We start from the raw sequence: 14,745 nt of genomic DNA, 5'->3' as shown, positions 1-14,745 counted from the left end.
TCAAATAATACGATGTCTCAAAAAATGTAATTTTTGAAAACTTCGTAGTTTTACAGAATTCCCACCACTTTAAGACGACATTACTCAAGTTTGAATAAATCTAATACAATTTTTTTGCTATTTTTTTAAAGCTTGGGATGTAATCTTTAAAAAACACTGAATTATTTTAGTTTGAATCACTGAATCAAACACTGAATTATTGAAAATGGTTATTCATTTTTGAATTATTTTAGTTTAAAATTGAAATAAACAATTTATTTTTGAGAAAACTAAGAAAGATAACAAAAATGTAATACAAAAACCGAAAATTACCAGCTGAAAAAATGTACATACAGAGTGATCAAAACTTTTTTCTGTAAAACTTACCTAAAATACATTTAATAATAAGCTTCAACAATAATAAATGTTCAACAAAAAAAATTTTTTTAGCTCTTATACAGTATGTCTGCTTAACTTGGAACCTATTGATAACTTTTTTAATATTAGTTTTACGAAAAAAAGTTATTTTTTATAAAATACTCTGCATCGTATATGACATAAGATGCAATCATCAAATATCAAATTTTGTTAATTTTGTACGAGGTATGTCAAAAAATATGAATTTAACTCAAGAGTAAAGTACCTTTATATTTCACAATATCGAAAATTTTTATAAAGAAAAGTTGTTTGGAATTTAAAACTATGTTCCAATATGTAATTATATCCTTCTAATCGAAAATTTGTTTTTTTTTTAATATTCTTTCTAATACATTTTAATTTTTAATATTATTGTGAAAATTATTTGTTTATCTTTTTTTAAAGAATGAAATTCTATATTTGTTTGATTGGATTCTACTTGTTGTTCATTTAAATATCCGCCATTTTGGATCCGCCATTTTGAAATTTAAATTTTTAATCTTTAATGCAGATTCAACAACCTGTTAAAAATAAAGACAATAAATGTTTTAGAAAAATGTTCTTTTTTATGCTCTTTTTAGAAAATCCGCATTTTGGATCCGCCATTTTAGAGTTTATAATGTTAACATTTAAGTTAGGTTTATCAAAGCTCTCAAAAATAAATATATGTAGAAATAAATACATTTTGTAAAGAAATTATGATTTTACAACTATTTTTTAAGTTATCCGCCATTTTGGATCTGCCATTTTATAATTTAACTTATCAAAATTTGATTCAGGTTCAGCAACCTCTCAAAAATATCCACATATATGCAAACAAACACGTTTTATAAAAAAAATTTGGATTTTACAACTTTTTAAGGATTTTTAGGAAAAAATCCGCCATTTTGAATCCGCCATTTTGAATTTGCACATTGTGATGTTAGATTCGGGTTCAGCATAATCAAAACTAAAATAAAAACATTTTTATCAAAATAAAATGTTGAATTCACCCATATTCTTAACATTATTTATACAAAACAATTGTTATTGTTTAAACAGTTAATAAACAATTAGCGGCGAAATTTGTGAGTAGAACTTTTTACTTTAACATATTTATAAACTAACAAAAAAAGTTTTAGAAAAATATAACCTTGTTTGAATTTTTCCGAAACATTGTATCTTTTCGTTCTAATTGCACTCCCCTATATTGGTGAATTTTTATTCTTCGGTTCGTAGAAGAAATAGTTTGCAAGTTTTTTTTTAAGAAAGATTACAAATATTGGGCAATTCCAACATCAATGAATAGTCTTCGGTTTATTGCAAGTTTGCCATGAAAAATTTCATAATTATTAGTCAAACGGTTAGCTAAGCATTTTGGGTATTCTGCATAAAGAATTAAGGTAATAAATTAATCAATTTAGTACAGCAGTTATTTAAATTTTCAATAACTTCTTACAAAAGAAAGAAACTTTACAATAATTATTATATAATTATGGTCTATTTATAAACTTTCCGCTAGCGTTGGTGTTGACGCCGCTGTTCGTGTTGGAACATGATAAAATGCAAAACTCATATTATAGTCCAGGGCGGATCTGTTTTGAGATGGACGTTGAGAGGTGACTCAAATTTTTTTGCAGAAATTGCTTGAAAATAAATCAAATAATAATATTTGAGTTATCCTCCCTCTCAAAAAGGTCCGGAACATTGTTTAAAGAATCAAAATGTCAAAAATTGAAGGAAAAATTCGATTTTTTTCTTTGTTTTTTGATTATAACTTTAAAAGTATTCATTTCCGAGAAAAGTTGTACTGACATAAAAGTTGCGTAATTCAATTTACTACAATATAGAATTGGTTAAAAATTTAAAAAATAGTAACCCTAGTTGCAAAATAGCAATAATTGCGAAAAAACCATACAAAAACAAGTATTCGCATTTTACGTTTTTCAACCATTTTTGCTACACTTAGGAGCTTCATATATCTTCCTGAAAAACTTTATGATACAGTAAAACAATACTGTAAATTTCATTAAGATCGGTTCAATAGATTTTGCAAAATAAATTTTGCAATACAGCTTTCGCAAAAAAAAATCATTTTTTCAAAATGTTACAGGACTGAAAGTAAAGCAGATAGCAAGTTGAATTTTTTTTTTGCTTATAGAAATGTACTCTACCTTTCATTTGCAATTTTCAAAATTAAAATCGATTAATTACCACGGCGTCAGAAAATTTTTGAAATAAACAATAATTTTTGGTGCTACGCGCAGGACAGCTGTGTTCGATTCACACAGGTTGATTTCCACCAAAATTTCTTCTAATCTTTATCTAATATATTACTTTCTTACTCTATATTTTGTTGTATTTTAATATTTTAATTCCACAAAAATCAAACTAATTTTATTATTGTTTGTGAAATATTGTTTAAACAATTGAATATGTTTAAAAATAATAAACTTTTATTATTTAAGTTAAAATATATGAACAAAGAAAGTTTTTGCTAATAAAAGTGTTATTTCAAAGGATAGAGTATGTGTTTTTATTTTGCAATAAACAAATTTATTTATTTATATCAAAATGTCATAAAAATTAAAATGTATCAATCATTATAAAAGGTCATTGAAATGCCCAATCAGAGCAACCTATCCGCTGTCCTGCGCGTAGCACCAATAATTAATGCTTATTTAAAAAAATTCCTGACGCCGTGGTGTTAAGCGATTTTAATTTTGCAAAATTGCAAATGAATGGTACAGTACACTTCTATGTGCAAAAAAATTTTCAACTTGCTATCTGCTTTATTTTCAGTCCTGTAACATTTTGAAAAAATGAATCTTTTTTACGAAAGCTGGATTGCAAAATTTATTTTGCAAAATCTATTGAACCGATCTTAATGAAATTTACAGTATTGTTTTACTGTATCATAAAATTTTTCAAGGTGAAATATGAAGGTCCTAAGTGTAGCATAAATGGTTAAAAAACGTAAAATGCGAATACTTGTTTTTGTATGTTTTTTTCAAAATTATTGCTATTTTGCAACAATTGTGAGTATTTCTTAAATTTTTAACTAATTCTATATTATAGGAAATTTAATTACACAACTTTTATGTCAGTACAACTTTTCTCGGAAATGAATACTTTTAAAGTTATAATCAAAAAACAAGAAAAAAATCGAATTTTTCCTTAATTTTTTGACATTTTGTTTATTTAAACAATGTTCCGGACCTTTTTGAGAGGGAGGATAACTCAAATATTATTATTTGATTTATTTTCACGCAATTTCTGCAAAAAAAATTTGAGTCACCTCTCAACGTCCAAATGTACTAATATTTTTACAGATCCGCCCTGGTCTATTATTAGCCCGATCAAAAACACTATGACTAAAAAAAATAAAGCAAGGATGAAAATGTAGGAATAGGTACATGAAAGTGTCTATTGTGTTACCCATCCTTTGGAATTTTAAGGATCTATGCGAATATAACAAATTTGAATACCATTTAAAGGGTTTATACCCTGGTATTTCTTTGGTGGCTCAGCTTGTGATCAACCAGTTCTAAACAATGATGATGATATTTTACATATCGAAAACGTTTTGTGATGTTGTCCTTAAAATGATTTTTAAATTTTATACTTTTTATAAAGGATTTTTTATTAAATTTTTATGTAAACATATTTTAAACGCATTTTTAAAGTAAAGTCATGCCGATAATAGTGTTCTAAATATTTTTTTCATTATTATACGAAATAAAGCGATATATTTTATGAAAAAATAAAGAACCCCCATTTTGCAAAATGAAGATACTTTAGAATAATTGTAAACTTTATTTTTAATAATAAATACTTTTAACTATCTGTTCCCAAATTTTCATCCTTGATTTACTTTTTTTTTTGGTTTTGACAAAATTTTGTGTTGAATGATCGGGCTACATATCTACAGTTGAGTCCACGAGTCTTTACCCGTGCGTCATTAATACCTGGCGAGGTAAAACACATACTTTTTATCTAGCATCATTCTCTTCCACGCATGAAACTAATGACAAACCAGCTGCCGCCTGTTATTAAGTAAAAACACATGTTATTTTTATAAACGATCTAGACTCAGTGCATTGAAAAGAGATAGGTACAAAAAAAGACGATTGGGGATGTTTCCACATATTATTTTAAGTACAATTTCTGACATTTTGGTTTGTTTACTTTTGTAGCTGTCAGTTTGTTGAATTTTTTGCTGTTATTTTGTCGAATTTTTGCATTTTGAAGTTTTTTATAGTATATAAACAGTTGTTTTCACAACTAATTTTATATTGGAGTTACAGATTTTATGATAAGTTTATGTTATTTTACGATAAATTTTGACAACGTACAAAGCTAACCTCATTGTTGACACAGTTAAGGCATGCTTGTGTTTAATGTTCCGCCAAAGTGAATAAAATAACAAAAAGGAAATATGTTATTGAATTTTTTATAGATTGTTTATTTATTTATTAGTCAATGATAATAACAGTTATTTATGTACCAAGTCAGTAAAGTTACTCTTTATCGAACGAGTCTGATATTATGAGCCGAGCGAGGCGAATAACAGACGAGTCCGATAAAGAGTCTTTACTGACGTGGTGCATACAAAATTTTATCACCAACAATTTGATATTGGTTAACACTTACTTACAATTTAAAATTTAAGAATTTTTTTAAATTTTAGACGTAATAAAAATTTTATGACAGTGATTACAGATGACTTTTTCATGATGGTCGCTTTCGATTTTTAATCGATAGTTATCAATATTGAATAATTACTAAATCGGTCAAGTTTTGATTTATGTTATATGAATATAATTGCAAAATACTACAGAATTTCACTCTTTGGCATAAATTTAATTAATGTCGTAAATTTTGTACAATATTTTTAATAATTATAAATAATCTTACACTTACATTCAATCTCGATTAATCGCGGCAGGTAAAGTAAAATTCGTCTTTCAGTACAATAAAGTGTTACTTTACTGCCGCAAATGAGGGCAAATGAGTACAATAATGAATGACTTTAGTGACGGTTGGCGATAAAAGAATTTATTAAGCTACTTCAAATGTAGCTGTAATTAGGCACCAAAATTTTAAAGCAAAACTTAAATTTGACATTCTATTTATTTGATAACGTCAAATTTTATACTATAACCCGTGATCGGAATAGCATCCACTTTCTGTCACTTGCTGTTGCGTTTAGTAAATTTCCGCTCCGTAAATAAAATTATTTCGTATGCGTTAAATGATGACGCACGGGTAAAGACTCGTGGACTCAACTGTATTCATAAGACCCTCTACACATTAGACGCGACGTTTGCCTTACGCCGCGTTTCAATTTACCAAGGAACAAATGGTATCGTACACATGCAAGCGGGCGTTTATCAGGTAAACTACGGCTGTCATGTAAGAGCTGTCATGTTTACGTTACCTAAGACCCTGTACACATGAGGACGTTAGACGCTGTGTTGCCTAACGCCGCGTTTCAAGTTACCAAATAACACTTGGCATCGTACACATGAAAGCGAGCGTTTATCGGGTAAATCGCGGCGGTAAGCGCTGTTGTGTACGGTACCTAAGACCCTGTACACATGAAGGCGTTAGACGCCGCGTTTGCATAACGCCACATTTCAAGTTACTAATTAACAAATGGTAAAGTTTGTTTAGCAGTAAATGATTGACTTCAAATAGTACCGACTATAAACATCCTGTGTTAACCAATAATAGTATAAAAGGCCCGGTTTCAGGTAAAATTTAAATGTTTGAATGTTTGTTTTTCTATAACCTTAGCAATTAAAATAGATTTAATTTATTTTTAATCTCATTTGAAAACATTAATTTCGGGTATATAAGGCAAAGCAATATATTTTACATCAGTTTTTTTGTTTTTGTCGTCGTAATTATTGTAAATTTTGTGGATCCTTTGCTTTATTATAGGAGTACCGTCTAGTCAGTGTTAATTGTCAAAAGACCAACTCTGTCTACCTCGTTTGCTTATCGCTCCGGACCGGTCTTAACAATGGGCCAAGTCAGATAAATTTAATAATATTTACGACCGCACTAATTGAAGTCAACCATTTATAGCTAAACAAACTTTACCGTACATATACAAGTATGCGATTAGCAGGTAAACCTTAATGTTAAGTGCTGTCATGTGTACGGCACCTTTAAACATTGTTCGCCGTTGATGTCGTCTTTTGATTCCGTTCAAGATGAACCAGCTTCATAAAAACTTTAAATCAAAAAGAACTTGTATGTATCTATATTTACCTGCTCTATTTTCGGAGGGACTAATTTGGCTGTAGACCCCATCTCGTTGGTCTCCGATCCATTAAGATCCATTGATCCCGATGCAATGGACATCGTCCCACCTCCGTTGATATATTCGTAAAAGTGTTGATCACTGTATCCTTTACTGCTTCCAACAGATATTCTTGACATACTGTTGGTATCGTATTTCTGCGGCGTGTATAACCGTAGATCGATGTCATTTTGAAAGTTCCCTTCGACGGGCAAATCGTTGTATACTTTGATGGCTCTTAAAGATGGACTATGTTGAAGATGCTTGAATTTTATATTTTCTAAGTCTGCGCTTCTAGGAATAGTCTGCAAAAAAAGAGGTTTATTAGTTGATGCAATCCACCAATACTCAAAGAAAGTTATAGCATATAATAAAATATAATAATATAATAATTTAATAATCTGCATATAATATAATAATCTGCGAAAGTAGCAGTAGCAAAAGCCAAAGCAGAAGCGTATTCAAACCTATACGATCAATTTGATACCAGGGAAGGCGAAACGAAGATATATAAAATAGCCAAACAGAGAGCAAAGAAAGCAAAAGATTTTAATTAGATTAGATGTATCCGAGATGAAAATAATAAAATACTAGTTCACAAAAGGGATGTCAAAAAGAGATGGAGAAAGTACTTTGACAGCTTATTAAATGAAGAATTTTACAGACAGCCTGTAGAGTCAACGGATACAGTAGCAGCAATGGTGACCAAAATAACAAACAAGGAAGTGGCTCAAGCGCTTCAAAAAATAAAGAAAGGAAAAGCGGTAGGGCCAGATGATATTCCTGGGGAAGTATGGAGAGCATTGGGAGAGACAGAAACAAGGTGGCTAGCAGGTCTATTTATTAGAATTATGGAAGTTGGACAAATGCCAGACAAATGGAGAAGCAGTATACTGGTACCTGTTTACAAAAACAAGGGAGATATACAACAATGTACAAACTACAGGGCTATAAAACTGCTTAGCCACACCATGAAAATATGGGAAAGAGTAATTGATAGACGGATACGTGAAGAGACCGAAATATCCGAGAATCAATTTGGCTTTATGCAGGGCAGATCAACAACAGATGCAATTTTCATTATAAGGCAGTTGATGGAAAAATATAGGAGTAAACAAACAAGCGCTCATATGGTACTCATTGATCTTGAGAAAGCATATGATAGAGTTCCTCGAGAGATTCTGTGGTGGGTACTCAATAAGAAAGGAGTGCCTGGTGAATATGTAAAGATTGTGAGAGATATGTATGAGGGAGTAACGACTAGTGTTAGGACTGGTGTGGGAGAGACTGATAAATTTCACGTGAAAGTAGGATTGCACCAAGGCTCTGTGCTTAGTCCTTATTTATTCTCATTAGTTTTGGACCAGATAACAGCGAAACTACAGGGTAACATTTCATGATGCTTCATGTATGCTGATGATGTCGTGTTAGTAGGAAATAGTGAAAGAGACTTGGAAAAACTGGAACAGTGGAGGCAAGCTCTGGAGGAAAATTGTTTAAAACTTAGTAGGACAAAAACAGAGTATTTGGAATGTTCATTTAAAGATGGAGTTACTACAAATAAAATGGTATCTTTGGATGGTGAACTGATTGTAAAAAGCAATACATAGTTTTAAGTACCTGGGATCGGTATTACAGAGTAATGGAGAAATAGATGGAGATGCATGCACTAGAATTAGGGCTGGATGGATGAAGTGGAAAGAAGCGAGTGGTGTATTGTGTGATAGAAAAATTCCAATGAAGCTGAAGGGAAAATTCTATAAAACAGCCATAAGACCGGCTATGATGTACGGAACTAAATGTTGGGCAGTGAAGAAGAAAGAGGAACAACAAATGCATGTGGCGGAAATGAGAATGCTTAGATGGATGAGTGGAGTGACAAAGAAGGATAAAATTAGAAATGAGTATATTAGGGGAAATCTCGGTGTGGCACCAATTAATGCCAAAATGAGAGAGCATAGGTTAATATGGTTTGGTCATGTTCAATGTCGAGACGTTAATCACCCAATACGAAGAATAGCTGAAGTGCAGATTCCTGGAAGGAGTAGGAGAGGAAGACCAAAGAAGACCTGGGGGGAGACGATAAGGCAGGACATGTTGGTAAAGGGGATTGACATTGATATGACCCAAGATAGAATTGTGTGGAAAAGTGCAATTAGGGAAGCCGACCCCGCATAGGGATAAGGCAAAGATAATGATGATGATGATGAATAATAATCTGCGGGAACGGTGGCCTATTTCCTAAGCTACCCCAAGAAGGACTGTAAATAACTATGAGCCCCGTGCTCGCAATAGTTAGAGCTAGCCATGCTCTTGGATATATTCCCAAAGTTTGGAGAAGAGCGAGAATAACGTTTATTCTCAAACCAGGAAAAACAGATTACACCTTTGCAAAATCATACAAACCTATACCTAAGTCTGACTTCATTCATGTTGAAAACCATGGAAAAATCTTGAATGAATACATCAGGAAAAGCAATCTTAATTAAAACCCACTACACCAGCGGCGATGAGCGCATCAAGCAGATAAATCGGGTGAAGCATCTCTGCACAAAGTAATGTCGGAACTTGAAAAAGGAGTTTGCACCAGAAAGAAGTCGCACTTGTTTGAAGTTATTGCGTTTTTAGATATAGACAATAAATTTGATAACACCCCCAAGGAGTCAATACATAGTGCACTGGTGACGAAGAAAATCAACAACACGACATGCAGGTGGATTATTTAGATGCTTCAGAGCAGAATAATATCCACAGACACCTATGAAGGTGCCATAAACCTGAGGGCAACCCTACAATCGAGAGGTACTACTTATGATTCACTACTTTGGTGGGAAAAGACGGCTTTACAATATTGTGAGATGTCTCTCACCACCCTGCAATGACAAGAACTTCTAAATATAACAGGAGCCTAGAATAGTACAGGTAGGGGTCGACAAGACAAGAATTCTTGTCTTGATAACAACTTCTTGTCTTGTCTTGAGAAAAAATCAAGTAATTTAAAAAAATCTTGCCTTGACGTTTTCTTGATATCTTATATCTTGTCTTGACTCAAGAAATTTCAAGATCTTAAAATTTCTTGATTACCTGGTCCAGTGATTCCCCGGCGACCTTTTTATTCCGTTGCGTGCTAACACGGCCTAATATATCCCAGAATGACCTACAGAATCCAATACCAGAGCCGAAAAATACTTAAATGAGCCTAGGTCAGACGATGCTGAGAATATACTTGATTGATATAGAAGACACGAAAATGTCTACCCGTAGTTATCGAAAATGGCCAAGGATTTTCTCGGAACGCCTAGCAACATCTGTACCTGCGGAAAGGCTAGTTTCAAGAGCAGATTTTTTTTCAAAGTCAAGAAATTGGCTAGACGTTGACTCCATAAGAAGTATTATCTTTAATCTGCCTTAATCCATGGCTTATCAATTCCAATTAAAAAATTTATGTTACATTTAAATGATTTATATTTTTGTAAATCGTTTTAACAAAAAAAGTGTTCAATACATTAAAGTACATTATTTTATGTTAAAATATATTATATTTTTCACAAATAAATACATTTTAGAGTTTTCATTATTATCTAGTCAAGATATTTCAAGATTTCTTGATTTCTTGAGAAGAAATCTTGGTATTGACATAAAATTTATTGTCTTGTCTTGAAATCTAAAATTACTTCTTGTCTTGATCTTGTCTTGAAATCAAGACAATATCAAGACAAGATCTTGAAATTTTCAAGAATTTGGCGACCCCTAAGTACAGGACGGGCACATTTAGAGGCTATCACAGGTCTCCCTCCGCTGGAATACTTAAAGGCCGAATTATGTTTTGAATAGCCATATTATACATGTTAAATACAGTTCAAGTTGATTATCCAGTTGGAGTTGGCTATATGGCTATTCCTAGTTCGAGTCAACTCCAACCTTCCCAATTTCATTTAGTTAAGAGTTGATTCACACAAACAACCGATTAGAAATTAAATGTTACTGAATATTAAGCCAGGAAATGAATTTTAATGAATAATGAATATTTTTGCTCGCAATTTTTTCATCCAGCATGGATTTACTTAAAATTTTCACAGAACGTAGGGAATAGCCCAAGGATCATTTTTTGTATCATGCCGCTGTACGCTAAAACCTTACTACCCCATCTCAGGGGCGGGAATTTTTCATTACATTTTAACTATGGAAATCGATGGAAAATGTAATTCTATTAAAAAAAATTTTCTTTACGTTTTCTTCGTAAAACTAATATTTTTAGTAAAACTAATATTGTAGTTTCTTTGAAAATTGGGGTACTGTAATCCCACTTGTTCTGGGTGCTCGGGGATGATTGCAACAATAACCCACCAGTTATAGAAAAATACGAACATGACATCGATCTCGATGAAGATGACTAAAAAACTATTTGTACATATTTGTATTTGTATTTGTAAATTCGTATTTTTGTGTAAATAAATGTTTTTGTACGTAATTCTACTTTTTTCTGTATAGGTCTATTAAATTACTTATAAAAATTGAAATGTTATTAAGGGTCATTTTTAAGGGTTGAAATATTATATTATCTCCTAAAGCATAAAACAATCATTATTTAACCAATCAAAACCAAATTTTACCCATACTAAGGTTTACAAAGTTTTTATATAATTTGTTGACAATAAAGGGTAGTTTACATTCCTACAAATAATCAACGCCTTTGAGGATGATATAGAATATGAAGTACAAGGTGAGATGATCGTAATCCCAAATATTTTGTACAAATCGATCCTGGACGAAAAAATTGCGAAGTCTTGCCATTTTTTCAGATTGATTTCCTGGCCTATGTGTTCAAATCCTGATATGTATCTAGGTGACACGGTCAAAACAAAGAGACGCACAGTAATCAAAAAAGCACGTGAGATTATACTCGTATTATAATCAGCATTATTTACTGAATCGATCCAGGAATAGTCAACTCAAACTAGTAAAAGTTGAATTAAATTTTTCAAATCAACTTTTACCGCTTGTTTTAGTTGGAGTTGATTCGAACTAAGAATAGTCAACTCTAACTGAGAATCAACTTGAACTGTAACATACTATTATTGGGGCTATACTTGACGAATCCATCTTTTTGATGAACTCAGATATGATGACACCACAACTAATGTTCACTGAGAAGATTAACACAATTATACTATCTAGGGAACCAAAGGTCCCAACTATTAATGGGGACTCAATAGGGTTCACTAATGGATCTAAAACATCCTTTGGTATTGGATCAGGAGTATTTTGACAAACATGTCTTCTTCTTCCCGTGCCGTGCCATATCAGAATTATCCGACGTTATATGGAATAGATCTTGGAGGTCTTATATGGACAAGATCTCCAGACATTAGTAAATCTAGCCAGTGAAGCAAGTTATCGGCACCTAAAGAAGAAGATATGGAATATGGAACAATTGTCCTGCATTGAATATCTGAGTCCATTCACGAATGTTTTTTAACCAAGTAACTTTAATATTTTATGTCGATTTTTCCTCACTATGTGTCCCCAGAATAATTATTCGCCCAATTGTTACATATCGAAGTTAAACATGAACTCTACATCACCTGGAAATAAAATAAGCTGCTGGTATTTGAAAGTAAAGTTCTCAGAACGATATTTGTCCGTTAAAGAGTTGAATTGACAGGAGAGTGAAGAAGGTGCGAGAAGCTGAATTGGTGACTGTGTATGGTATTGAAAACATCGTCAGATGGCAGGATCGAAAATGGCAGGTCATGTGATAAGATCAGAGGAAGACATAGTGTTAAAGGCATGTTTTTTGAGAGACGGTAGAAGATCAGTAGGCCGTCCCAGAAAAAGATGGAAGGATGATGAAGAATCGAAGTATCCTGAATTAGTAAAGGCTGCTTGCATATTTGAAACAACGATGTGAACCATTTTATTTCAAAATTTGTGAAATCCAAACAGTGAGAGAAAAATGTAATACCTTTTTCCTTTTTTGTACTTTTTAAATAATAGGGAACTTGCATTTTTTTTTATTACATAATAATGTTCAGTTTTGTATAAAAATGAGATTTCCAAAATTTCACGCTTCAAAAACTCATAATAACTTAGAAGTACAAATTTAAAGTCTTCGGTATCTTAAAATAGGTCAAATGGCCCGTGACGTCACTCAGTTTAACTATATGGTTCCGTTTATGGTTATAATTAGGTATACCTCGTCCAATTAACTTACCGTTGCACGTCATCCGCGCCATAGCCTGTGACACGATACCAACACGAAATATCTAGGCGGTAGGTGTGTTCCCCTTTAGAATCATTTTGATTCTAAAAAAGAACACACCCACCGCCTAAATATTTCGTGTTGGTATCGTGTCACAGGCTATGGCGCGGGTGACGTGCAACGGTAAGTAAATTGGACGAGGTATATATTCTTCTTCTACTTCTTTAGTTTATTGGCCTACACCTATTTTGGTATACCTCGTCGCGAAATAAAGGAAAAATATTTATATTCTATTAACATTTATCTTAAGTCATTGTAATAATATATACCACTTTGTAGTCGGAGAGATAGAAGCAAATTTTGTGCGTGATAAGTAATATGGAAAAACTATACGGGGATATGTTGAATCAGTTGTGTACATGACTTTCACCAACGGCCAGAAACCAGAGTTGGGACCAAGGGTAGTTATAAGGGGTCAAAGTCGCGGATTTTATTATTTTTTTTATGACGCTCATGATCGAGATAGTGCACCAAAATTTGGGAATAAGTAGGTCATGACGTAACTAAGTAAAATCTCCAGGGGTGGCACGCTGCGTGGCCGACAAAGGGGTGGAGCAGGGGTGAATATAAAAAATATAAAGGGTTTTTTTGCGCTGTTCGTGATTGAGATAATCATGACATTACTAAGTAAAATCCCCAGATCCGGAAACCAGAGTTGGAGATGAGGGTAGTTATAAGGGGTCAAAATCGCCGTTTTTATTATTTTTTTGTGACGCTCATGATCGAGAGAGTGCTCCAAAATTTGGGAATAAGTAGGTCATGACGTAACTAAGTAAAATCTCCAGGGGTGGCACGCTGCGTGGCCGACAAAGGGGTGGAGCAGGGGTGAATATAAAAAATATAAAGGGTTTTTTTGCGCTGTTCGTGATTGAGATAATCATGACATTACTAAGTAAAATCCCCAGATCCGGAAACCAGAGTTGGAGATGAGGGTAGTTATAAGGGGTCAAAATCGCCGTTTTTATTATTTTTTTGTGACGCTCATGATCGAGAGAGTGCTCCAAAATTTGGGAATAAGTAGGTCATGACGTAACTAAGTAAAATCTCCAGGGGTGGCACGCTGCGTGGCCGACAAAGGGGTGGAGCAGGGGTGAATACAAAAAATATAAGGGGTTTTTTGCGACGTTCGGGATTGAGAGAGTGCACCAAAATTTGGGAACAAGTAGACCATGACATAACTAAGTAAAATCCTCAGAGCTGGAAACCAGAGTTGGGCATGAGGGTACTTATAAGGGGTCAAAATCGCCATTTTTTTTGTGAAGCTCATGATCGAGATAGTGCACCAAAATTTGGGAATAAGTAGGTCATGAGGTAACTAAGTACAATCTCCAGGGGTGGAACGCTGCGTGGCCGATAAAGGGGTGGGGGTAGGTGTGAATATAAAAAATATAAGGGGTTTTTTGCGACGTGCTAGATTAAGATAGTGCACCAAAATTTGGGAATAAGTAGACCATGACTTAGCTAAGTAAAATCCCCAGAGCCGGAAACCAGAGTTGGGGATGAGGGTAGTTTTAAGGGGTCAAAGTCGCAGTGTGTATTATTTCTTTTGTGACCGGTACAACATTTTTGTCCCCCGCGCAGCGTTCCGCCCCTGTAGATTTTACTTAGTAATGTCATGATCTACTTATTCCCAAATTTTGGTGCACTATCTCGATCACGAACGGCAAAAAAACCCCCATATATTTTTATACTCACCCCTGCCTACCACCCCTTTGTACCCCAAGCAGCGTTCCGCCCCTGAAGATTTTACTTAGTTACGTCATAACCTACTTACTCCCAAATTTTGGTGCACTATCTC

The 14,745-nt window shown here is 33.2% G+C and overlaps 1 protein-coding gene across 1 annotated transcript in view; it reads right to left on the bottom strand.

The window, feature by feature from the left end:
• The window catches only part of LOC126889930 (sodium-dependent nutrient amino acid transporter 1-like), a 262,186-nt gene that overhangs the window by 171,106 nt on the left and 76,335 nt on the right, over positions 1 to 14,745 (bottom strand). Inside the window, exon 2 of the mRNA XM_050658672.1 lies at positions 6,655 to 6,990. Within this exon, the coding sequence (XP_050514629.1) occupies positions 6,655 to 6,990 (336 nt within the window). The remainder of the gene's footprint in view (positions 1 to 6,654; positions 6,991 to 14,745) is intronic.

Source organism: Diabrotica virgifera, chromosome 8 (genome assembly GCF_917563875.1).
Source record: "Diabrotica virgifera virgifera chromosome 8, PGI_DIABVI_V3a".
In the NCBI taxonomy this organism is placed as follows: Eukaryota; Metazoa; Arthropoda; class Insecta; order Coleoptera; family Chrysomelidae; genus Diabrotica; species Diabrotica virgifera.
The sequence above is the reverse complement of the archived record's forward strand: the minus strand, read 5'-3'. Positions and strand labels throughout refer to the sequence as shown.